Source organism: Melanerpes formicivorus, unplaced genomic scaffold (assembly GCF_026170545.1).
Source record: "Melanerpes formicivorus ecotype bairdi unplaced genomic scaffold, bMelFor1.0.p_v2 SCAF_5, whole genome shotgun sequence".
Classification (NCBI taxonomy): Eukaryota; Metazoa; Chordata; class Aves; order Piciformes; family Picidae; genus Melanerpes; species Melanerpes formicivorus.
The window spans coordinates 30,660,406-30,684,308 of record NW_027142357.1 but is presented as its reverse complement, the minus strand read 5'-3'; the positions used below and the strand labels follow the sequence as shown (position 1 = coordinate 30,684,308).

The 23,903-nt window shown below is 40.1% G+C and overlaps 1 protein-coding gene across 5 annotated transcripts; it reads right to left on the bottom strand.

Annotated features, from left to right (window-relative positions):
- Positions 1-275: 275 nt before the first annotated feature.
- Positions 276-22,218, bottom strand: SEC22A (SEC22 homolog A, vesicle trafficking protein). 5 transcript variants are annotated; one of them, XM_068139005.1, is made up of 9 exons: positions 22,118-22,218; positions 19,188-19,411; positions 17,191-17,261; positions 16,477-16,680; positions 13,806-13,969; positions 11,554-11,748; positions 6,743-6,861; positions 4,017-4,082; positions 276-623 (listed from the first exon to the last, which is right to left on the bottom strand). In XM_068139005.1, exons 4-9 carry the CDS (start codon positions 16,656-16,658, stop codon positions 423-425), a joined length of 927 nt encoding a protein of 308 aa, XP_067995106.1. In that variant the 5' UTR covers positions 16,659-16,680; positions 17,191-17,261; positions 19,188-19,411; positions 22,118-22,218; the 3' UTR covers positions 276-422. The 5 variants fall into 5 exon arrangements, with proteins under 5 accessions (XP_067995106.1, XP_067995101.1, XP_067995105.1 ...); XM_068139000.1 differs by lacking the exon at positions 17,191-17,261; XM_068139004.1 differs by lacking the exons at positions 17,191-17,261; positions 22,118-22,218 and adding an exon at positions 21,994-22,059.
- Positions 22,219-23,903: the final 1,685 nt, after the last annotated feature.

The following is a 23,903-nucleotide window of genomic DNA, read 5'->3' as shown; positions in this document are numbered from 1 at the left end:
GGAAAGAAAGAGGGAAGGAAAGAAAGAGGGAAGGAAAGAAAGAGGGAAGGAAAGAAAGAGGGAAGGAAAGAAAGAGGGAAGGAAAGAAAGAGGGAAGGAAAGAAAGAGGGAAGGAAAGAAAGAGGGAAGGAAAGAAAGAGGGAAGGAAAGAAAGAGGGAAGGAAAGAAAGAGGGAAGGAAAGAAAGAGGGAAGGAAAGAAAGAGGGAAGGAAAGAAAGAGGGAAGGAAAGAGGGAAAGACAGGGAGTAAGTTTAACCAAGTGAAAAACATCCAGAGGCATCTCACATTGCTTTATTTAAAAAAGAAAAAAAAGAGAAAAAAAAAGCCCCATTGAGACAGCTTCTTCTTCTGGAGAACAGATTTACATTCCTGAGAGTAAATAACTGTTGGGACAAGACTGCCTCTAAGTGTTCCAGGACTTGTCAGACATTGTAATCAGGGGACTTTCCTTGTGGTTGTCGCAGCCGGATTTGTAAGGTAGCAAATGCTCCCACAGTCACATGAAAGAAGAGCTGCCACAGGTTGCGCAGTTCATACAGGTACATGTTACACAGGCATATTAAGCCAAAGGTCAGGAAGGATTTGGCATTCCTCCAGCCCGTGTAGTACACAAACAGGTAACACTGTCAGGAAATAAAACAGAAAACAGATTGCTACCTGGAAAATAACATTCACTGAAGAAACATTACCTGGTCAAACTCACAAGTGAAAGTCTAAATCAAACACATGTTAAGAACATCATCAATTTAGCAGTCCTGGAAGGGTGAAAAGTGCATCAATACAAGGCTACATTTGGCTTCCATTAAACCCTCTTTGAGAACACATTATCTCATAATAATTGATTACAGTCTGCAATGATGAGTGGCCTAATACCAAGTGTTCTTGGTAATCTCTGGACAAAACACCCTCTGTTCCACTCAAGCAATGGAGAAGGAACAAGAGGCAATGCTAAGCCTCCTTCAGGCAAAGCAATGGGACAGACATGCAAGGTGGATCATCACATTTGGAGAGCTAATACACCACAATGCTGTCATGATACCATTTGTTAAGGGTCAGCTTCTGCATGCTCTGGTGTTAAGCAGAAGGTCATGACAGCCCAGAGTTCCCTACACTGCCTTCTTCCTACTGCAACTAGAAATCCCTCGCCTCCGTTTCCATCTCTGAAAGGACACAACTTTTATACAGATATCATTTTAACTCTTCCTTGATTTCTACCCAAAAGTTGTTTGCCCCTTTCTGGATCCTAATCATTTCTGTCTGCTGAAGAAAGTTTTTGTTGTGTTGTAAGCTAGATAACAGCATCACTTGGGCCTACTTTGTATTCCAAATCTGTTTCCAGTGGATATATAACCATGCTCACACAAATTCTTAACAGCATCCATCACCGGATTATCTAAGTGTCATTTCTGTTCTCCTTGGGCATTTGACACGTTTTATCAGTCAGAGAAACTCTACTTAAATTTCTTTTCATTTCTTCACATTCCTCAAAGAAGAGCCAAAGCATTGCACAATTGCAACTGAACAATGCAATTTATTGAGGTTACTTTATATTCTGTTTGAAATTCAACCTCTTTCCTATAAATCACGCAGTTCCACTCTGAGCGTGGCTGAGATTAACAGAACTACTTGGGATTTCTCGATATCTAAATATCTTCAAGAGATGTGAGTACTGACAGGATCAGTAAGATTCCTATGTCCTTCCTCCAAAGCAAAGTAAATCTAAAGATAAGTAATCTGTGTGTTTCAGAACTAGATGGAAGTCCTCTGAACCCACTTGGCCCTTTTGAGCAAAGCAAATGCAACCTACTTCTGCTGACAGTTTTATAAATCATATCTGAAAGAGCAATTAGTTGGTACTAGGATCTCAGCAATATAAATGCAGATCATTTAACAGCACTGTCACCCTCACTGACAACACATGAATAACTGCATCCAAGATTAAAGGAAGAGTCAGGATATGCTTCATTGAAATGATTAATAAAGGGTTAAAAGCAAAACCAAAAATATTGTAAGTTTGAAAATGTCTCAATGCAACATGATGTTGAACAACCAAATTTTACCAAAAAACTGTTTGATCTTTTCAGCAGTCTAGGTTTGAGAATTTAGAGATTTGCCACTTACAGAACAGAGCTCCAGTCAAAAGGCCAAAACACTGCAGTTTTAACACCTTACTATAAGAAAATCCCTGAGGGCTTTTTTCCCTTCTGTTAAGGAAAAGTGTAAGTATGGCAGTTACCAATGATGCTTTTCTGTAGAAGGCTCCTCTGTGCTACTTTTTTCAGTCAGCCTGGGCACCTAGGTTGCAAACATTTTCTTGGAAACTAGAAACACACTGCTAGGCTAGTAACTGCACAAGGCAATACAGCATTATGGACATCTTGTAGGTGAATTGACAGTGAAATGTGGTGTCATGCAACACATGGAATTAATCTCACAAACTCCTAAGTGTGACAAATGAACATCAGAATGTGACAGAGAACTGACAGCCTCCTTAGTTCTGAAAACTGACCAGTTACATATTGTAGGACTGACAGCAGAGGGTGTGAAACAAGAGTCTCATCAGATGTATTTTGAATATTAAGAAAAAGCCAACATTCCAAGCTGCATGGGTTCTTTCTTTAATGCAGCTCTATTCCAGTCAGACAGTGAGGGAAACATGTATGTCCTGACAGCTCAATGCACAGGCATGAACGAGAGGACACAGTCTCAAGCTGTGCCAGGGGAAATTTAGGCTCAAGGTGAGGAGAAAATTCTTCACTGAGAGAGTTGTTCGCCATTGGAATGGGCAGCCCAGGGAGGTGGTGGAGTCACCATCCCTGGAGGTGTTCAAGAGGGGACTGGATGTGGCACTTGGTGCCATGGTTTAGTCATGAGGTCTGTGGTGACAGGTTGGACTTGATGATCTTTGAGGTCTCTTCCAACCTTGGTGATTCTGTGAACACTTCATAAAGAATAAGGATTCTGACTTGGAAGAGGAGGGAAGAATGTGCCTTTTTTCTTCTCTACACAAAAAGAAGAATGGAGGAGCTCTGCCTTATCTGGTATGTCACAAATTGCTGGCATGGAGAATTAACACCAATCTGAAGAATTAAAGACAGAAGCTGATGAAAAGTCAGCAAGTGGTGAAGAACAGAAGTCATACTGTGACACTTTGCTGGATGTAAGTTACAGAGAATGGAGATTACAGGTAACCTGGACAAAAGGCTGACTGAGGAAAAGGCTGAAATAAAAGAAATATCCTGAGACATAATTTCTTTTTATGGTTTGACACAGTACTAAACATTATCAGAAAGAAACATGTGGAGTCTGCATGCTCCACAAGTGCAAGAGGTTAAAAGTCAGAAGAATTACAATAACAGCAATTGAGCATGACAGTGATTACAGTCATAGCAACACTTAATAGTAGTGTCACTAAATGACAAATGCCAGTGGGCACCAGAATACCTTGCTACGAACTATACAGGAAAGTAAAATTCAGATGGGGAAATGGAAAACCTACAGACATGAAATGCAACATGAAACATCAGACAGCAAAAGGAAAACAGTGGAAAGTGGCTGAAAGCTTTGACAAGGGAGGAGAAGCACAATAATGTAGGAAGTGAGGAAAATTCTGGGGTGCAATGCCTAGGTATTCCTGCATTTGCTTCTAATCTTCACAAAGGAGGTAAACAGCAAGACATTTTGTCACATAGCTAAGCTTACTTCCAACTATGAATTTACTGCTTTAAGGAAATTAAATAACCTCCACTGCTTGTGACTTTAGAGATAAATTGTAAGCTCCAGACAGAAAAGTACATCTAATCTCTTAATCAATTAACTGGGGAAAAATGCCAGCAAACAGAAGCCCTTTGTATCAATCTAGTGTATGATTATGATTAACTAAATAAAACAGAGAAGAAATTATTTTTTATAATTAACCTATTAAAGTGTCTGTGGCATTTAAGAAAACATGATGACATTTATACATGACTGGGTAACGTTTCTAAACTCTAGTGAATCGCGCAAGCAGAACACACCTGGTACAAACAGGCTGCTGTTCCAAGGAAAAACGCAATGACATAGCTGAAATCTTCACCTTCATTCTGTGAAAAGAAAACAAAAAAGCCCTGCTTTTCAATGCTGCAGTGAAGTACCAGATATTTCCAGCAGGAAAGCTGTTCATTATTGTATGCTTAAATAATCTCACACCACAATTTGTAGTAATCCCCATACTATGCTAAATCAAGAGAATTAGCACTAATCTTTGCTTACTTGTATGTCTGGAAAGAAACTAGCATGATCTGGAATATGACCCAAATGTTTATTCACAATGGACAACTCACGCAGAGACTTCAAAAGCTTAAAGGTCTAACACTGGATGCTTACCTTCTCCAGACAGCTTTACAAATTCAAGTCTTAACACTGGTAACTACCTTCAGTATCAACTTTGTAGACACTTTGTGCCCTCCTCCAGGAAACAAGGTAGCAGGGAAAGACAGCAACTGGCCGCTAGGGTGCGGTAAAATTCCACAGACTGTAAAGCAGGCAACTCTGCTTTCACAGCCGTGAGAGCAAACGGAAGCACATCCATTTGTCAAAGAGAGGTTATTGGAAAAATAAGTTTTCTTGAAGGAAGAGATAGAAAAAAATGATTTTAAGTGATAGATCTTTCTAGTAAGTGTTTAAAAACAAAATAAACCAAAACTTCTTCCAAGTTATTCAAATGGGTTTCTATAGAGTGGAGCAGAATAAATTTACATGCTCAATGATTATTCTAACTGCAATTCAAACAAACATCTGCAACAATCAAAAACTTTCCCAGGAAAACACTGGGTACTCATGCAAATTGTCTTCCTTGATAATGAATATAATTTTGAAAAGGTGGCCCATTTGGAACTATTATTTGTTTCTCCTCAGAGTATGCTCGGTGTGCATTATTTCCATCCACAGTGCTGACGTGGAAAAAGTTTCTATGTCTGCATATAAAGCTTACCTACACAATGCAGCACCCTCCTCCACCAAAACTTTTGCCTCAGCACTCTGCAGTTTGATTTTGTTCTGAGTGCTTTCACAAAACTAGCTGACTCTAACTGCCCATCTCCTGGAGTATAGTTACAGACTGTAGCAGAATTTTGCTAATACCTAAATAAAAACACTGATTATAAAAGGTAACACTAACTCAGAGAGAAGCTTTTGAATGATGTCTCAGGAGAAGCTCAGTTAATTGTGTTTTGGATTACCTCTCCCTACATATTGTGTGGTTTTCCATAATAAAGTAAACTAAGAGAAATGTTAACGGATTTGAATGCACCTCATTTGCCAGAAATGAAAAAGCATCTTCCATCCATACTGCCATCTATTACCTCCAGATGCAGTAACATCCAGAATGAAATTAACTGGCTGCCCTATCATCACTTGAATAGGTTAAGCTAACTTTGGCATTCCTTTTTTAAAATTTCAGCTACAGAAAAGTTCTAGAAACTGTGTGGTACAAATCTGTTCAGTTCTATTTGTACTCCAGTGTATTTAAATTCATTCCTATTTATAAACAGAGAGAATTGTGCTTAACAGAAAAATCTGATTAGGGATAAAATAGATGCACGTTCATTATCTCACTCTAGTTTTTGTTCTTGAAAAGAACAAAGTGTTCCACGCAAGGTCCTCCTTTTGAATTGTTTTTGGTTTGATCAACCCTGTTCATCTATTCATTAGTCTTCAGGAAATTATGACACCTCACACACTACTGTGTTATTAAAGCTTTACATATGTAAGACAACTGGAGTACAGGTCATCTGCTTTACCTTACTTCCCAGGTAGCAAAAGCATTGCAGTGATGAAGTCCAGAGGTATGTTTGAGTAAAAAGATTATCTCACTAGCCAAGAAGGAGGATTCTCACTTTCTTTCAGAAAACTTCAATAATGTTTTAGTTTCTACCTCCATCACCACAACAGTAGAGCCTTTAATGCTAATTTCACTTTTTTTCCCCCTTTGGTAACTAACAAACATGAACTGTCTGTGCATACTTTCAAGTGCTATTAGCACGCTCACCTGAACGGCTTAAAATCATTAAGCGCTCCTGTTTTCATTGTAGCACAAGAAATAGAACAAGAAGAAAGGGTACAGGAAGGGTCAGAGCAGACAGTTCACATAAACAAATGTTTGTTGGGAGGTTGTTTAGTGAAGGGCTGGTGTTGGTTTGGGGGAGGGGGTGTAGAAGAAATCACTTGACAGTTTCTCTTACATTGATCATTTCAGCACACAAAGAGAAGTAAGCATCCTACTAAAGAAGGTTTATTAAAAAACAATCAAAAGGTTTAAAAAAAAGTAAAACAGTTTTACAAAACCTGTTTCATGATCCCTGCTCTGTGGACCTTTCAAGTAAAAGGAAAGACCAGATTTTCAAAGCTGTCCATTGTCTCTCTCAAATGTTTTTAAATAACATCTATTAAAATTAAACACCCCATATCCTGGCATAGATTTAGAAAACAGAACATTATGTTCACATACTCACTGCTACCAAGTTACCTAGGGAAGGAATCAGCCACCCACCTTCTACTGCAATTGAAACTCACAGCCTCAATGAGTGATGCATCACACTCAAGAGGGATGCACAGATCACTAGCAATATAGGTTTCATAAACAGAAGTCTGACCTCACAAATAGTATTTCTGAAAATAAAACTATTAAGACTTAACTCATATACCCATCTTCCAGGGTGACATTATGTTGCTATGCTGCATAACTTGTGAACATGTACAATACCTGCAGAAGACTTTCTATGGCATGAAAGCCACGAATCAAATTCAAAGCCCCACATAGCAGACTAAGCACAAATGAGACAATCCCTGTCAGAGTCACAGGTTCCAGACGCTGATGAGGAGCTGCAAAGTAGATAAAAAAAAGTATCAAAGGTCAAAGCAATGTCCTTAGAAATTTAATAAAATAGCAAACTCATTTTTCAGTGGCATACAGTGCAAGAAGAGATCACCGAAACAAACTGCAAAATGTCAATCATATTTTCTAAGAAGAAGAGATATCTCAAATATTTCAACATAACATTTAAGTATTCTCTCCTTCAATTCACATATGTAACTGTCTTTTATATTTAGTCTTTAACTCAATACATTCAGTTTATTCAGTATGGTACTGAAGGCTCCTAAAACTTGCCAAGAAATCAGTGGCAAAGAATGCACCTGCTAGTGAAATTTGTCCACAATTAGTAGTCAGCTAATAAGCCACATACTTAAAGCTCCTCTCACAACCTCCACTTTTATTTAACACTAATGCATTAGCAGAGCTATTGAGACTGATTTAGCTTGTTTACTTAACAGAACACTGTGAGGCAAAGCTATTGCAGTCCCCTACCTTAAAAAACACAGCCCATGAGTGCTACCAAAGACACAAATAAGAAGACAGTTCTGAAACCACGCTAGTATCTTTATCACAACCTTATGCAGACCTTCCAGATAGTGCACAGAAGTCTCTTACAAAACACATGAAAAATAAAACACACTTTTCTTTCCACGCACACCAACTCTTTTGGGCTTATCTAAGGTCACAAGTACACAGCAGTTGTGTATGTTCCTCATTACTGTCCCTTTCCATAATTAATAACAGAAAGCAAATATGAAAAAAACAATGCAAAACTCTTGACAGTCTAGGCAAGGCTGAGAAAACAATGGGAGTGCTGAGCCATACTTAAATCATTCTGTTCAAACCAACGAAGTGTAAAGATGTGAATAATGAGGTTAATGAACTGTAACATTAATAGAGAGAAGGGTGTCAATCCCAGTTGTTTGCATTGCACAAATCCAGGAAAAAAGCTTTCCAAACAGTTTATGAAGTTACAGAACCTAAAGAAATAATGACAAAAGCTATTTCACACTGATAAGGAGACAGGGCTGTCTAATTATGAGTGTGGGGTAACTTAAAAATAAACCACAAAATTAGTTAACTCATTTGTTCTAAATTTAATAGTGCAATTAGTTGCATTTTCTAAACAAAACCATAACCCATTTCTAACTTTCAGAGCTTCTCTAACTGTAGTACGTGTTAGAGGAATACTAGCAGCAACCACTCAGTTAAGGTTACATATACTATTTGCATACCATACCATACTTTTTCAGTGACTGGGTGGTTTGGGTTTTTTACATCATTTTATCTACAGAGCGGCAAAAAGCTGCAGGTGTGTGTGACTGGTTTTAGCCAAAAGTAATTGTATTTCATTAACTGGTGGATACCATTTGTTCACTGCTCTCCACGCACAGTGCTCTACACAATCCCATCCTCCAAATTTATTGGGGTAACTTTAAAGCATCAGGTGGTAAAATGGTATTTAAAACACTTCTTTGAGAACCACAGAGAGAAAAGTAAAGAGCTTCGTCAGCTAAATCAAGACAGTGTAAGAAAGATCCTAAAATACTAACTTTTCTTTCTTATTAAAATACAAAAACAAATCCAAAAACTTCAAAGGACATTTCAAACAACTACTGATGTCAATTAAGCTCTGCAGGGCTTGATACATTATAGCTTTACAATCAAAGCAACAAGACTCATTTAAATAAAGAAAATATATATATAAATAAGGCAAAACCAGAAGAATGAAAGAGGAGCATCAGAGAAGGCAGGGTAAAGGACAGCTGACCTTGAGTCAGCACATCTGTAAATCTGAAGAGATATGGTAACTGCCATATCAAAAAGTCTCTAAAGCAAACAAAGGATCAAATAATGCACAAATTCTTAATTAAAATGCTAACATTTCAATTAAAATCTAGGAAATTTACCCAATGTGAGAAACTGTACTACTTGGAAGGACGTTCATTTAAAGATAAAATGTATGAAAACAAAACAAACCATTGAGTACACCATTGGGCAAAAGTAACTCTGATTTGACAACTGCTCCTTCATTGGGAAAATTCTCAGAAAACAGCAGATTTATCCTAACCCAAACCATCACAGATCAGCATGCTGTCACCATAGTTCTAATGCCTGCCAAACACAGACGTTCACCTCTGAAGCAAAATTCTATCCATAGTCTGTACTTTATGCATCACACACAGTAATTACTCCTACTCCTCACTACAAAATCACAACTGTCACTAATGGAAAATGGCTGCTATGTTCAGTTACTTGAACAGCATAGGAGGCCTGAACACTAGACCTTGGGTATTTACCCAGTTACAAGTATATGCAAGCAACGCACAATGTTTCATCAGCACAGCCAAAACTAAGACATCAAATTCTGTTACTGTTTAACCAAACAAAATTTGCATCTATCTAACTTCCTCCCTCTGCATGCCATCCAACTTGATTTAACACACTTTATTCTCTTAGAGCAAGTCACATTTTTTAACAGGACAACCTATTCAAGAAAGTACACCAGGCAAATTATCTCTCCTTGTGAAGATTTATACTTGGAGCAAAGGAGAAACTTTGAAGTCCAGCCAACTGAGTGGGTAGCAAATATCCAGAGAAAGTTCTTTTTAAAGATGGAGAGAAGCGATGAATGCAAAGAATTACAAAGCTATTATCAGACTTGCTAAAAAAGACACGTATTCAATAGCATCTAAAACTTGAGCTGAAGAAGGAGCAAAGTGCAAACCTCTCATAATGTACAGCCATTTGCTTGGTGAGATTCTACAGCAATTCAAGGAAGGAAGTGGATAACTGAACAGAGAGATCTACGGAATTCAGAGGAAGAAGAAACTTAAAAGTAATTGAAAGGGGAAACAGAAGAAAGTAGACGTTGAAAGAGGACAACAGAACTGCTTCTGTAAGACAACTTGTGGAAAGGTAGGTGAAATATACTGGAAGATCATCTGCCAATTATTGTTTAATTTTCATTTCAGTAAAAAGGGAAATGCTCCTTATGCATTTTAGTTTAGGCCCATATGATCTCCCAACACTTTTTATTCAGAGAAGTGATAAAAACCTCATCTCTTACTACATGGACAACTTTGAAAATACAGCCAGTTTAGACATGGGCCAAATTCTCTTGTGCTTATTGATTCTCTTTTTTTTTTTCCAGCTGCAGGAAGTTTGAATCAAGAGAATTTTCAGAGTTAACCAATTGCCACTTTGCCACCGTAACCTTTCCACAAGCCAGGAGTACACTAGAACTTAAAAAGCAACAATGTAAGCATCAAAAGTAGCAAAGGAATGGTATCCCAGCACTACATACCTTTACTCATCTACTGTTTATATGTGTGGGTTGTTTGTAAAGGGATGTATAGAAGATTCCACTCTTCTAAACAATTAAAATATCTTCACACTTTTTATTTATTAATTTTCCAGAATCAATCTCTAACACTGTTAAAATGATTAGGTGGTGTTGGATGATAGGTTGGACGCGATGATCTTGAAGGTGTCTTCCAACCTGGTTTATTCTATTCTATTCTAAATTGCAAGTACAGAGATTGTGAGCTATTTCTACACTGCCTCACAATACCCAGAATTCTCAGGATCAGGGCCCCACCAGTACAAATCAGACATCTTTAGCAGAAAGTAGTTTTCAACCTTCTAGAGGAATCCTTAAGAGCAAGTAAAGCAATTAAGATAATAATGGCAAAGAGATTCTATTGAGAGACAGGAAAATACATATAAACTGCACAAAATTAAGCTGATCTCTTATATTAGATACCTAAAGGAAGAGCTGTTAAAATTCATGATTGAATTTTCACCTTGACACTGTAAGATGAGCAGTACTGATGTATTTCTACCCAGGATAACTAGCTTTATAGACAGAGGTACTTCTGTGAAAAAGGGGGAAGATTTTAACAACTTAAAAGCAACACTTTCTTTTATTCTAGTTATGATTTTGCTTCACTAAACTTGCAATACTGGAATCAGATGATGTTAGCTTTACATGTGAAATCCATGTCTTAGTGCAAGGACTTGGAGAGTTTTAAGTTTTCTGTCCTGCTGGAAAATATCTAAAGATGCACTTCAAACTGACCTGGAATTTTCACTCAAAAACACAAATCTTTAATCCAGTTCAACCACACAATTCCATATTTACCTCCTACCTGGAATAGATGAAGTTTTGAAAAATTAATGACTACTTACATGAATGTGGCAAGTATTGCTATTATTAACATCATACAAGAGGCACTTATTTTAGAACATCTTTTAGTCAGCACAGCTCTTTGGATTTTCACTGTCACAGATGCTTCTCCCTCCAAGCTGCTCTAACTCCCGAGACTATGTTCTTAGCTTGTGTCATCACTAGGTATTACTTGACAGAGGTAATACAAAACTTCATAAATCTTGAAAGGTCAGAAAAAGAAAGATCATCTTGGTAAGAATTCTCTTGTTCAATAATCATCTTAATTTGCTTATTTTCATGCAGACTTACTCTACTGAATAGACCCACTTCTCCCTCAAGACTACTTTGGGAGGACAGCCACTTTGAGTAGAGTTAAAAAGAGACATCTAAGCTCAAATACATGGAAGATAATGGCAGATTTATGCTGTAAGAACATCATAGTGAAAAAGCTTTTCTAAAGAAATAGTAACAAAGATTAGTTCTACTACCTGCATATTTAAGTATATGAAACCAAAACCCTGAAACTTACCTGCAGATATCTTACCAGTACCCCTGTATTCTGGCACAGGTAAACCTGTGAAGCCATTAGCTGAACCAAGTTCTGACACTGAAACTTGATAAGGTGGTCTCAGCTTGATTTCTGTCTGCATGTCAACAAGATTCATCTTTGTTGACAAAGAACGTGTGTTGTTGTATCTCTGCTTGGTCCTCTGAATGAAATTATCTGTGTGAAATTTAAAATACAAAGGTATAACCTCATGGACTTTTATTAAATGATCCAAGATGCAGCAGCTTTACATACTACATAATTCATAAACTGAAATATATACTTTGAAAAGATTGCATTTTTCTTGGACTTTTTTCATGCTATTTCTGTTTTGTGACTAACATATCATGAGCTACTTAATTCTGAAGAAAAATTAAGCTCTAGAAATCTAATTACTTAATAACTGTGAATAAACTAATGATTCTTCCCTGCACGAGCCTGAATGTGTTACTAACAGAATGGATTTACCACACTCATTCTAGCTTTTACAATAATTTGGTAAAATATCCTTATGAAAAATTAACTCCTTGTGACAGTTTTAGGCTGTGCCTTTAAGAAAGGGACAGTTACTGGAACACTCTGGCTGAATGTTTTGGTGTGAAAAGGAAAACAAAGATATTCTAAACAAATTTCATTGGTAGATTGGTAGAATGCAACTTTAAATTTTAGTTCAGTTTGAACCTCAGTCGGTTCTCTCTGTTCCAGTCTGCCTGAGTAGATGCTGTCTTTCCTCTGTGTTGGATGGAGTTGACCTGGATGGAGGTTTCATTCGCCATTGGAATGTGCTGCCCAGGGAGGTGATGGAGTCACCATTCCTGGAGGGGTTTAAGAGGGGATTGGACGTGGCACTTGGTGCCATGGTTTAGTCATGAGGTCTGTGGTGACAGGTTGGACTTGATGATCTTTGAGGTCTCTTCCAACCTTGGTGATACTGTGATACTGTGACCTTGAGCTAACTGAGCTAATGAGGTAAGAAACTAATTCTTTGCTTAGCATACGCTTTTAACTAACAGAATTTCCTCCTTAATAATTACTGCTCTCTCTCTAACCCTTTTTGGGAAAAAAAGGGAGGAAGGGGGAAAAGGGGGCTTTTGGGGGGACCCTCCTCGCTGGAGGAGGGAAGGTTTTCTGTGTTACATTCTTTGCTGCACATTTCTGTATACATTGTAAATATTGTATATTGTGCATACACTCATCTGCCTTTCATCCTGCTTGTAAAATACACCTCTTAACCATTTTGTTTCTCTGACTGACTTAGCTGTGGTTTCGTGGGGGGGAGGAGGGCAGAACTGAACCTTCTCTCACCATCACACTCCTGCACTCAAATATAAACTTACCTGAGTATGAAAAGCTTTTGCAAAATATTCAGGCAGAGAAAATGAATATCCTATTACACAAAGACTGCAAGAGAGCTATGTTCTAAATTAACAACGAGTAGAACAAAGGCGGTGTGGGGACAAAAAGAATTAATAAAAAGAGAAAAGAGTTTTCACTGAAATCTTTGTAAGGAAGACAGTATTATAAAGAATGCTTTTAAAATTGTCTGACTGAATTACAGGCAGGAATTAACCAAGTGGAATATCTTCCCCCCTATTTCTAAACCTGCAGCTCGCTTTGCTCTAATGCACTTTATAAAAATATTTGAAGTAACTGCCTAACATATAGTATTAAATCGACAGACCTTAATGGAATCTCTAACAGCTGTTATCTGCTGTGTATGAGATTAGTTGTATTTGGAGCTTGCATGACAGAAGATTAAATGCTTCGCTGTATCATAAGACAAATAAAAATCTCTCCCTTTCACATAGCGAAAAAAAAGCCCAGCACAGCTAAGGGCAAACACCAAACCGCGGTCCTTTACTTGGGAAATTTATAGAGCTCAGTGTGCTTACAGGTTAAGTATTTCAGCAGGCATGAAGTCAAACAACTCCCAGTATTACTAAGTAGGAGAGGACGAGCTCCAGACTTGGTCACACAGAGCTTAAACCAAAAGCAGCTGGAATGCACAGAGAGATTATAAACAAGTTTGGATAAAACTCAAGCAGCCTAATTTAATGCCCACAGAAACAATCCTTCATTGACGCTAACAGGAGTCACATTAGATTCTAAATCCACCTGAAATACAGCTATAAACTGCCTTGGAAACTTCTGTTTAGTGTGCATTAAGTTGCCCCTCTATTTAAATATGTATTTGTCTTAGTGTGAGAATCAAGAGAAAAAAGGCAGATGCTTACCAAACTCTATAAAACAGTATGGTCTAACAGCAGTATTTGTCTTCATCATATTGTAAGTAGTGATGAACTCTTTCTGAAGCTCATCCAGGAAGCAGAAAGCCAAGACACTGGGATAATTTTCAGTGCACAACATCATATAGCTTACTCCCAGAGAACTTATAAAGCTGTAATTGAGACAACAAATTCAAAATTTCAAATTTAGATCCAAGTATTTCACTGCTTGCTAGTCTGAGCTCACACTCAATAATCAGAAAAGTAAAATCTGCTTTGAGGTAGCAAAGGAATTTACATTTATGGAAAAGACCAACACCACTAGAAGAAAAAGAACTTTTAGGCAAGGCTTTACTTTAACACCATGATGTCTGAATAGATGAGGAGCTGTGTTACACATCTAAATTTCATATGTGTGTGTGTTGTATACATACATGCACACTCTCACACACGGAACTGGAAATTACAGAGCTTTTATGACACAGCAACAGTAGCTATGCCCCATAATAGCTTTTTATTCAACCCAAATGGAGAACACATGATTTGGTGCATCCCAAAAATGCAAAAGCTTATCTTCAGACTGGGAGGCGAGGGCAGTTGGCTCTTTCTAACACGTAAGGAAATAAAACAGAATACTGGATTCATCATTGTCCAAAGACAATGTCCAAAGTTGCAAAGATGACCAGAGAGGGCAAAGAGGAAATTAGAAAGGGGCAGTTTTCAATATACATATCCCTACTGCTTTTAGAGAATTTGTTAAATGAAGCTCATGTCTTTACAACACATTCAAATGTCTTCATAATCTCGGTGGATAACTTACACTATTAAAAGTAATCAAAGACTTAAGCAATAAAAAATATCCCAACTCAGCCCTACATTTCATTCTTAGAGGTTTGTTTTAAGCTGCTAAGTTTACAAACTACATCTGAGGCTGTAAAAAGAAGTATTGACTGGAAAAATTAGTCGATGCTGGGCCTAACCCTGAGAAATGCTGGAAACTCACATATACCAATGGGAGGCAGAGAAGGTTGAGGACGTCCTAGGATCATGCAGGTGGCATACTTTCCAACTCTAGAACTTGCTCACATGTGCTAGAGGTTAGGATGAAATTACTCACCTCATTTAAAAGTGCCTATCTAAACTAGAATCAGAATTCAGTTCACTTAAAGTGCAGCTGACTTTCCAACTACACACAGGTGCACCTAGTTACCAATACTCAGCAGAAGGATCATATATAAAGCAAAATTCTGAGTAAACAATAGATTCAAAGAATCATTTCATGATAATCCAAGTTTCATGATGCAATAGGGAAAAGAGAATATCTTCTGCATTATTCAGTGTTGTCATGCAGGTACACTATGACATTGACTACCTAAAAATATTTTGGAATAGTTGTTTTAAAAAAATGTCAAATCCCAAAAGCGTGAAGAGAAAACAAAACCAAACATTGTTGTGAAAGTGCTGGGTGCAGCAGTAGAGTAGGCAGGCTCCATTCAGCTAATCAAGGCTTTACTAGGGCCAATGGCATCCTGGCCTGTATCAGGAACAGTGTGGCCAGCAGGAGCAGGGAGGTCATTCTGCCCCTGTACACTGCACTGGTTAGGCCACACCTTGAGTATTGTGTCCAGTTCTGGGCCCCTCAGTTTAGGAAGGATGTTGACTTGCTGGAACGTGTCCAGACAAGGGCAACAAAGCTATTGAAGGGTTTGAGCACAAGCCTAATGGGGAGAGGCTGGGGAAGCTGGGGTTGCTTAGCCTGGAGAAGAGGAGGCTCAGGGGAAACCTTATTGCTCTCTATAACTACCTTAAGGGAGGTTGTAGACAGGTGGAGGTTGGTCTCTTCTTCCAGGCAACCAGCACCAGAACAAGAGGACACAGTCTCAAGCTGCACCAGGGGAGGTTTAGGCTGGAGGTTAGGAAGAAATTCTACACAGAGAGAGTGACTGCCCACTGGAATGGGCTGCCCAGAGAGGTGGTGGAGTCACCATCATTGGAGGTGTTGAGGAGGAGACTTGATGGGGTGCTTGGTTGCATGGTTTAGTTGATTAGGTGGTGTTGGATGATAGATTGGACATGATTATCTCGAAGGTCTCTTCCAACCTATTCTATTCTATTCTATTCTATTCGGCACTGCCTTTGCACTAGAAAAACCATTCCCGCCCTTCCTATTCCCTGTGTGCCATATGAAATAATTATTGAGTTATGGTTGTTTTTTAGGGCATGTTTTCTCTGAAGTCAATAGAAATTCTAAAAGTACAATAAAACAGCTTAATTCTGCAACATCCTAACCAAAAGTTTTCAGAAACACTGAGTGATGAAAGTACTCTGATACTTTTTTACAATTTGCATAGATCAAAGAGAGAAAACAAATACTAATTGAACTAACATAAGGAAGAACACTTCTGGTCATTTTCAAATAACAATATTGAAAGTTAAAATAAATATTTCTAGTAGGCCAAGGACTTACATATTTATAAAAATACTGCCTATTTCAAATTAGAACTTCCACCAAAGTTTGAGTAGGTTTCAAAGCTTTCTACAATTTTTCAGATTTAAATTTCTGATATGTAAGTACTGTCAAGAATTAAACTTAATTTGATTAATTATTTCTAATGAGAACTGATGACATAATAGCTTAGAGATCCAAAAGGTGCAAATACATATATAAGACAAGTCTTACTTTATATTATGCTGCCCAGTTTTCAGAGTGCATCTATCAGGAAGCTGAGAAAGTTTCTTTGAGAGCATTTTAAAATATTTCCTACATTCTTGCATTCCTGTGCTTTGGTCATAATCTGTAGATGCAGAGAGTGGGAGTCCATCCCTCACACGGACTACAGAGGCTGATAAAATCATTGACATTGCCAAGAGAGTTAACGACAACCTGCAACACAACACAAATCAGAAGGAATTAGAATGAAAGTAAAAGCAAAACCAACTGTGATTTATTAAACTTCCCAAGCTGTCTACTGGTCTTAGGCTTAAAATAGGGCAAAGAGAGGATTTTCAGTTGTAACTCAGATTAGCCCCAACTGCATAGGACCTGTTAGTCTGAATGGAATAACACAGCAGCAGTACATCTGCCTTCAGTATCACATTTTCAAATATTTTTATCTGAACTGCCATAAATCCTTATCTAGAAGGACCTGTGGAGACTGACACACTTTTACTTGACCTTAATAGCACCTTTCAAACTGTGAGTCTTCTTGTCTAGTGAGACACCAATTATCGCCTAAACAAACAAGAACGATAGCTGGAGAGGGAAAACATGAGCTGTAAAGATATGCCAGATGGAAAAGTGATCCAAGCAGTAACATTAATCTGCTCTCATCAAAGTGTTGTTACTTAGTACATGCTTAAGTACCCTGGACAGAGGGAGACACAACTTACATACTATCAAAAAAGACATCGAGGATCAGGACATCAAGGAATGCTCTCCAGTTCTCCCAAGGGACAATGCAATTTCTTAAACATGAAATGTCTTTGTTATTATCTGGGTCTCCATTTTCTTTAAATCCCCAAAATGTGTCCAGCAGTATTGCACAAACGTTGAACAGACTGAAATGGTGCTTGCAAAGCCCACATGCTTTTACAGTACGTGCTGGTTTTGGCTGGGATAGAGTTAGTTTTCTTCACAGTATTTCATATGAGGCTATGGTTTGTATTTGTGCTGAAAACAGTGTTGATAACTCAGGGATGTTCTAGGCATTGCTGAGCAATCCACTTTCCTACACACAGTCAAGGCCATTTCTGCTTCTCACACTCCCCCACCAGTGAGCAGGCTGGGGGTGCACAAGAATATGGGAGGGGACACAGCTGAGACAGCTGACCCCAAATGACCAAAGAGATATTCCATACTATATGGAGCATATAAAGCCTGGAGGAGGAGGAAGTGTGGGATGTTCAAAGTGATACTTCCTTAGGAAGTAATTAATTTTCAAAACACAATTATGCTTTGTGGAATATATTCACTTAAAAACTAGAAGGTTGTGTATTTAAACATTTCTCAGTCAGAATGAGAAAATGTATAGCTGGTATTTATCAATATAAACACTTAGCCTACAGACAGTCTTTCAAGACTCAGGACACATTTTAAAAACCTTCAGGTTCTTCAAACCTTATTTTAAATCAAAACATCCAAACATCCAAAAGTCTAACAAAGACAAGCATTAAAATAATTATTTACCTGCTAAGCATTAGTACACAACTTTGTCCTCTTACAAGTGGGCGAACTGCTAGAATTTATACGAAGCCAAAAGCAAACACTTCCTCAACTCCTAACACTGCTCTGCAGACTCCTGCCATATACTACACCTACCACTTAAGAGATTAGGAAAAAAAAAAAACCAACAACATTTTTCCCTCCCTCAGATGATGCTACTCAAGTACCATACACTGACAAACTGCAAAAGAAAACAGATTTCTGAATACAGCTGCAATATGCTTTTGTGTGCAACACTGACACTGTTTACAGCACTACAGCACTCTTCACACTCTGGCATTAAGGGAGCTCTAGAAGCCTTAGCAACTGAAGGACTGTATACTGAAGTTAGGCATCCGGATTTTGACAGAAGAGCACTGCCTCTTCATAAGAGAGGAAATAGACTTTTTTCCCCCTGAACTCTCACCTCCCCTATTTCCCACCACACAAAGGTTATATCAACATCAAGGTAATTATTGAGTAACAATCAGTATTCCAATTTTCCAAGAGTATTTACTCCTCAGACAGAAAGAAATGTATAATAATTAAAACATTGAAAATGTGTTGCAATTTTCAATGTAAGAAATTCAGCTTCATCAGAAGTTACACTTTGTCCTGCTGAGAGATGCATCACATTACCTGAAGGAATGCCAAATTAATACTCTGTATGTTACTTCAATAGCATATCAGACTCTCACCAAAGTCATAACAGCAGCAGAAGCCACTGTCTCCTGTAGTCTGCCTACCCTCTTGGGTTTTTATCAGGTACACTTGTTATTTCAGCACTCCAGTAAAGAATTCCCTGTTGTACAAAGCACTTCAATCAGCAGGACACAAAACCAGAAAACAAAACAATTTTACAACTTTCTCTAGATTAGCTTACTGGAGTGAAGCATTTTGAAAATTAAACCTTCAGCTCTAGAAACCTTTACCTGTCTCTACTTGAGTTTATGCATGTGCTCCCAGTGGGACAATTCAGGGCAACTATTTTCCAAACTATGCTACTAACCATATACCCAAGGCAGCAGCTCAAGAGCATGACAGAATTGCAGATGAGCATTAAATTCTAATGGTTCTCTGACAATAACTACTTCTACTTGGTCCTGAAGGAGAATCCTGAGAGCTGTACCAATATAAACATAAGGACAATGATGTGATAGTAAAGTTTAAAATTCCCCTCATTAACTTACCTGCACAGAATGTAATTTCATGGATCTGCATTTCCTCTGATGAAGCAAGTAACTTCAGTAACACCTAATGTGAACAAAGTAACATAGGCCCACGTCCTGTCTTAAGGCAGTGAATAGGACAGTACTGCAGGAACTCAGAATCCTGTAGCCAGCTCTCAAATGGAAGAATATTGTTCTGTTCACTTTTAAAATGATCTTCACACTTACAGTTCATGTTGAGCTGTCTGATGAGATAAGAACAAACAGGAAAGGTTAATGAACTTATTTACTGGCTTCAGCTCTTTCTGTTAAGGGCATGCTCACTGGAAAGGCCTGAGTGCACCCCCAGGGAGATGACTCAAGAGGTACTCAAGTAAAAAGAAAACTACAATAATAGAAATATTAAAATGTTCCTATGTTCTTTAAGTGGAGTTGAGAAGTCCCACTACTTCAGCCATTTAAAATGCACAATACAACCAAAGGGTAACACAACCTTTGACTCTGAATTCCATCATTCACCTCAAACAGTAAATCAAATTGATCTATAATCTCTGAACAGAAACCTGAACACTTCAGGAACATAATACAACACAACCATAGCTGCATCTCCTAAGCATTAACACTTTCAATATTCAGTCTAATAGTAGTTGCTATACTCCTACAACTAAGGACAAAGAATACAGAGATCACTAACAGCAAGTACACACAGACAACGGAGACAAAGTAAAAGGATGAAGAGCCTTTTAGAGGTATTCTTTTGAATCTTTATGGCTACTCTATATGTAAATAAATGTTTGCATAAACCTAGAACAAAAGCACTTTCTGGGTTCTACTCATTCAATGACAGAATGGAGGAGCATAAAATTCAACCAGCACATGTTGGGCTCACAGGTATCATAGATGGTCCCTCACCACACATGCAGTTAGGCAGTGGCACTGCTTATTATAGGATGTTGTGGATGCTAAAATGTTACACGAATTCATGAGGCAACAGGAAAAGCTCACAGAAAGAATACAAGGGTTATTAAAACTATATCACTACCCTTCAGTCAGCAAAGTTCTGACCCCCAAACAATCACCAAAAGGGAGAGTACACCATAGAAATTTCACTCCATGCTTGTGCTATTCTTACATTTTCCTGTGCACATCTACTCCTGGATCATCTTTATTGATTTCCACTGACACTTCACAGCCCTCCCTGCAATGAGATCTGGGAGAACTCATGGAAAAAGGAACACAGAGAAAGCTGGCCATAGACAGATACGAGTGAACTGAAATTCCTCTGCTACTCCACCCTCCCTGAAGCTGTCTAATTTATCATACATGTCAACCTCCACTGCTTTCACAAATAGGCATTGTCACACGCGGCTTCAATTTTATTTCCTCTTCTGAGCAGGAAATCTCAGATGATGGAAACCAGAGCCTGTTTTACTGTGTTTTTACAAAAAGAGAGATTCAATTACCATCTCCTTTATTTTTGTATTATGCTGGTACTTGATCCTGACACAGCATCTAGAAAAATTCCGGGAAGTGGTATACGTCACAGTCCTCCAATCTATGATCTGATGGAAACTTTTATACCTGTCTGACATCTTCTCATAACTTCTTTCACAAGGAAGTGTTTGAAAGTGACCTGTGAGTATGGTTTGCTGAGGATATTATAATTTTTTTTACCAGTCTAACTGCAAAAAATTTGAAAGACATTCTAAGCAGATCCATTGCAATGGCAAGCCTACCCTCCTGCACTTGATGGCCTTCAGCAGCAACTTAATCAAGCAAGCCATTTCTTGTCAAGATGTCTACCTCTCATGATAACTTCTCATAAAACTGGGAAGCAGTTTCAAGCTGCACACGTGTTTGATGCAGAGTTTCTGTGTTGACTTCATGTGTACTTCACAGTGCTGGACAATTCAGCGTTCACACTTTTGAGGGTTATGACAGCTGCATTATGCAGGCAGGAGTCTTAATTGTTTCACTCTAGAGCATACTTCAGAAGTCCATACTACAAACTAAAGCACTAGAGAAGGGCACAAGAAATGAAGCCACTTTGACATGATCAGATAGGGTCAGATAAGGAAATAATCCTGAATCACAAGCCTATATAATCCTTTCCCCAAAGAAGAAACAAAAACACACCACGGAAACAGAGCCAAGTATCTGTAAAAAAGGGAACGAAACAAGTTACGTTGCAAAGCTGGGGGATTTGATCCTCCCATCCACCACCACACGGTAGCTTTGACACCATCATTTGCACAATTTGCAATGGCAGCCAGAGCAGGAAGAGCTAACGTGGTTACTGACTTAACTAGGCTCACAGCACTTCATATTGCAAAACTTTTATCTGAAAGCATTGATACCTACACAGCCACCCAAGAGGAATGACGGATCCCTGTTGCAAAAGGCTTCAGCTACAGTACGACGCGTACGAAGAGGCCTGAGCTGGGGCCTCCTGCCACTAACCCGCCCGCCGCGCCCCGTGCTCGCTGCCAAGGGTAAAGCTCGAGTGACAACGCTGATCAGCCGGTGACGAGGGACGCGCCGGTGCTCCTATCCCACCTCAGCGGAGGAGCTAAAGCAGCCGACTCTGTGGCACCAGCGGCCAGGATGACACCTTCTAGAACACGGCAGCCCCTATCAGGGCGCCGGCCTGGAAGGCGGAGACACCTGTGACAAGTCGCTTCGTAGGACCAGACCCGCGCCCACCCGGCAAAGCCTGCGGTGCCCCAGCAGCCTCCCGCCCCGGGCCCGGTGCAGAAAGCGGAGAGCAGACGGCAACTGAGACCCGAACCAGGGTAGAACAGGCGGAGACAGAGCCCTACAGCAGCACCTGTCAGCACAGTCCCGTCCCTCGCCCTCCCTCACGCCGGCAGGCCCCGGGCGCGGGTCAGGCCCCGGGCAGGCCGCGTCACCTGGCAACGGCGCGGCGCGGGAGGGGGAGGGGCTCGCGCTACCTGGCTCAACGGAGCGGAGCGGCGGCAGCACCGGCGCGCGGCCACGGCGGCTACCTCCCGCCAAGCATTGTGGGTACTGTCCACGTCTGCCCCGCGCGCCCCCGCCGGCGCGGGAGCGCCCCTCACGTGACGCCGAGGCGGACGCGCCATTGCTCCGCAGGCGGCGCGGGGCGGGGCCGGTCTGGGCCTGCCTCCAGTGGGCTGCGCGCTGGCGCTCCCCCGTGGGAATCTCGGAGGCGCAGCCGCTGGAGCCGGGGAGCCTGCGGGTCGGTCCCGGTGCTGCGCCTGAGGCAGTGTTTCCTCACGTCCTGAGGAGAGGTGGTGCCTCCCCAGCCTCCCGGTGAGACTCATTTAGTTGTAGTGGTGTGGCTTCACGCACGCCTGCCCCCGTCTCTCCGAGCGGGGCTCCCCGGTTAACCCTTGGTCTCCGCTGTCTGAATCGTCAGCTGGCGTGCTTGGGAGAACTTAGTCAAACGGGTGGAAGTGCCCTGACACCGCTCCTTCTGCAGAACCATAGAATGCTTTGGCTTAGAAAGTCATCTCGTGCAGCGCGCCTGCAGTGTGCTGGGACATCCTCAACTCTGTCAGGCTACTCGAGAGGCGCATCCAGCCTGGCCTTGAATATTCGTTTCCAGGAACAGAGCATCTGCCACATCTGAGCAACCTGTGCCAGTGTTTCACCACCTTCACTGTAAAAAAATTCTTCCTTACCTTTAGTCGAAATCTTTTAGTTTAAAACCATCACCCGTTGTCCTGTTGAAACAGCCCGGATAAAAATTGGCCCCGTCTTCTAGGCCTCTTTGAAGTGCTGGAGGGCTGCTGTAAGGTCTCCCTAGAGCCTTCTCCAGGCTGAACCACCCCACCTCTCAGCCTGTCCTCACAGCAGAGCTGTTCCAGCCCTTTGGTCATTTTTGTGGCCTCCTCTCAACTTGGTCCAGCAGGTCCATGTGGTGAGAGCTCTGGATCTGAACACAGTGCTCCAGGTAGAAGCCCCTAGTGTGCCAGGGCAGGGAGGCTGCCTTGCTATTGCTGGTTCACTGCTTTACACAGCTTTGACTAGTTCTTAATCAGCCTCATTTAAAAAAAAAAGAAAGAAAGAAAAAAGTTTGGTAACTGTGCTCTTTGGATTATTCAGTGCTCAAAGGAGACACCACTATTTTTTCACCATGAGGGTGGTGAGACACTGGAACAGGTTGCCCAGGGAAGTGGTGGAAGCCCCGTCCCTGGGGGTTTTTAAGGCCAGGCTGGATGCGGCTGTGAGCGACCTGATCCAGTGTGAGGTGTCCCTGCCCATGGCAGGGGGTTTGCACTACATGATCCTTGAGGACCCTTCAACCCTAACAATTCTATGAATCAGTGTGGTAACTTTTAATTGTAGTTGGCCACTTTCCACTAGGTTTCCACTAGAACTTGGCATGTGCTTGATGCTGTGTAAATAGCAAGATACATGTCAGGTGATTTTGATGGGGCAGCAAACATGACTGCTGATGGGGGAGATTATAATGGTGACGTAACTGTCACCAGAAAAAAAATGCACTGAGATGACACCAGCTGCTAGACTAATTTCACTCATTTCCAGACAAACCAACAGGGCATGTTTCAACAACAAAAGACAATACAAAAGCAAAAGTTTGCAAATCTCATTACTAAAGCCATTACTAATCTGAAAGTGACATTCCTATTTTAAAACTATTTTCTTTACCAACACAAGAATAACTTTTTTTCCCTTCAGCTTTACTGCTTTTCTAACATATCATGCTGGTTTAGTCTGTTGGCTCAAATCTCA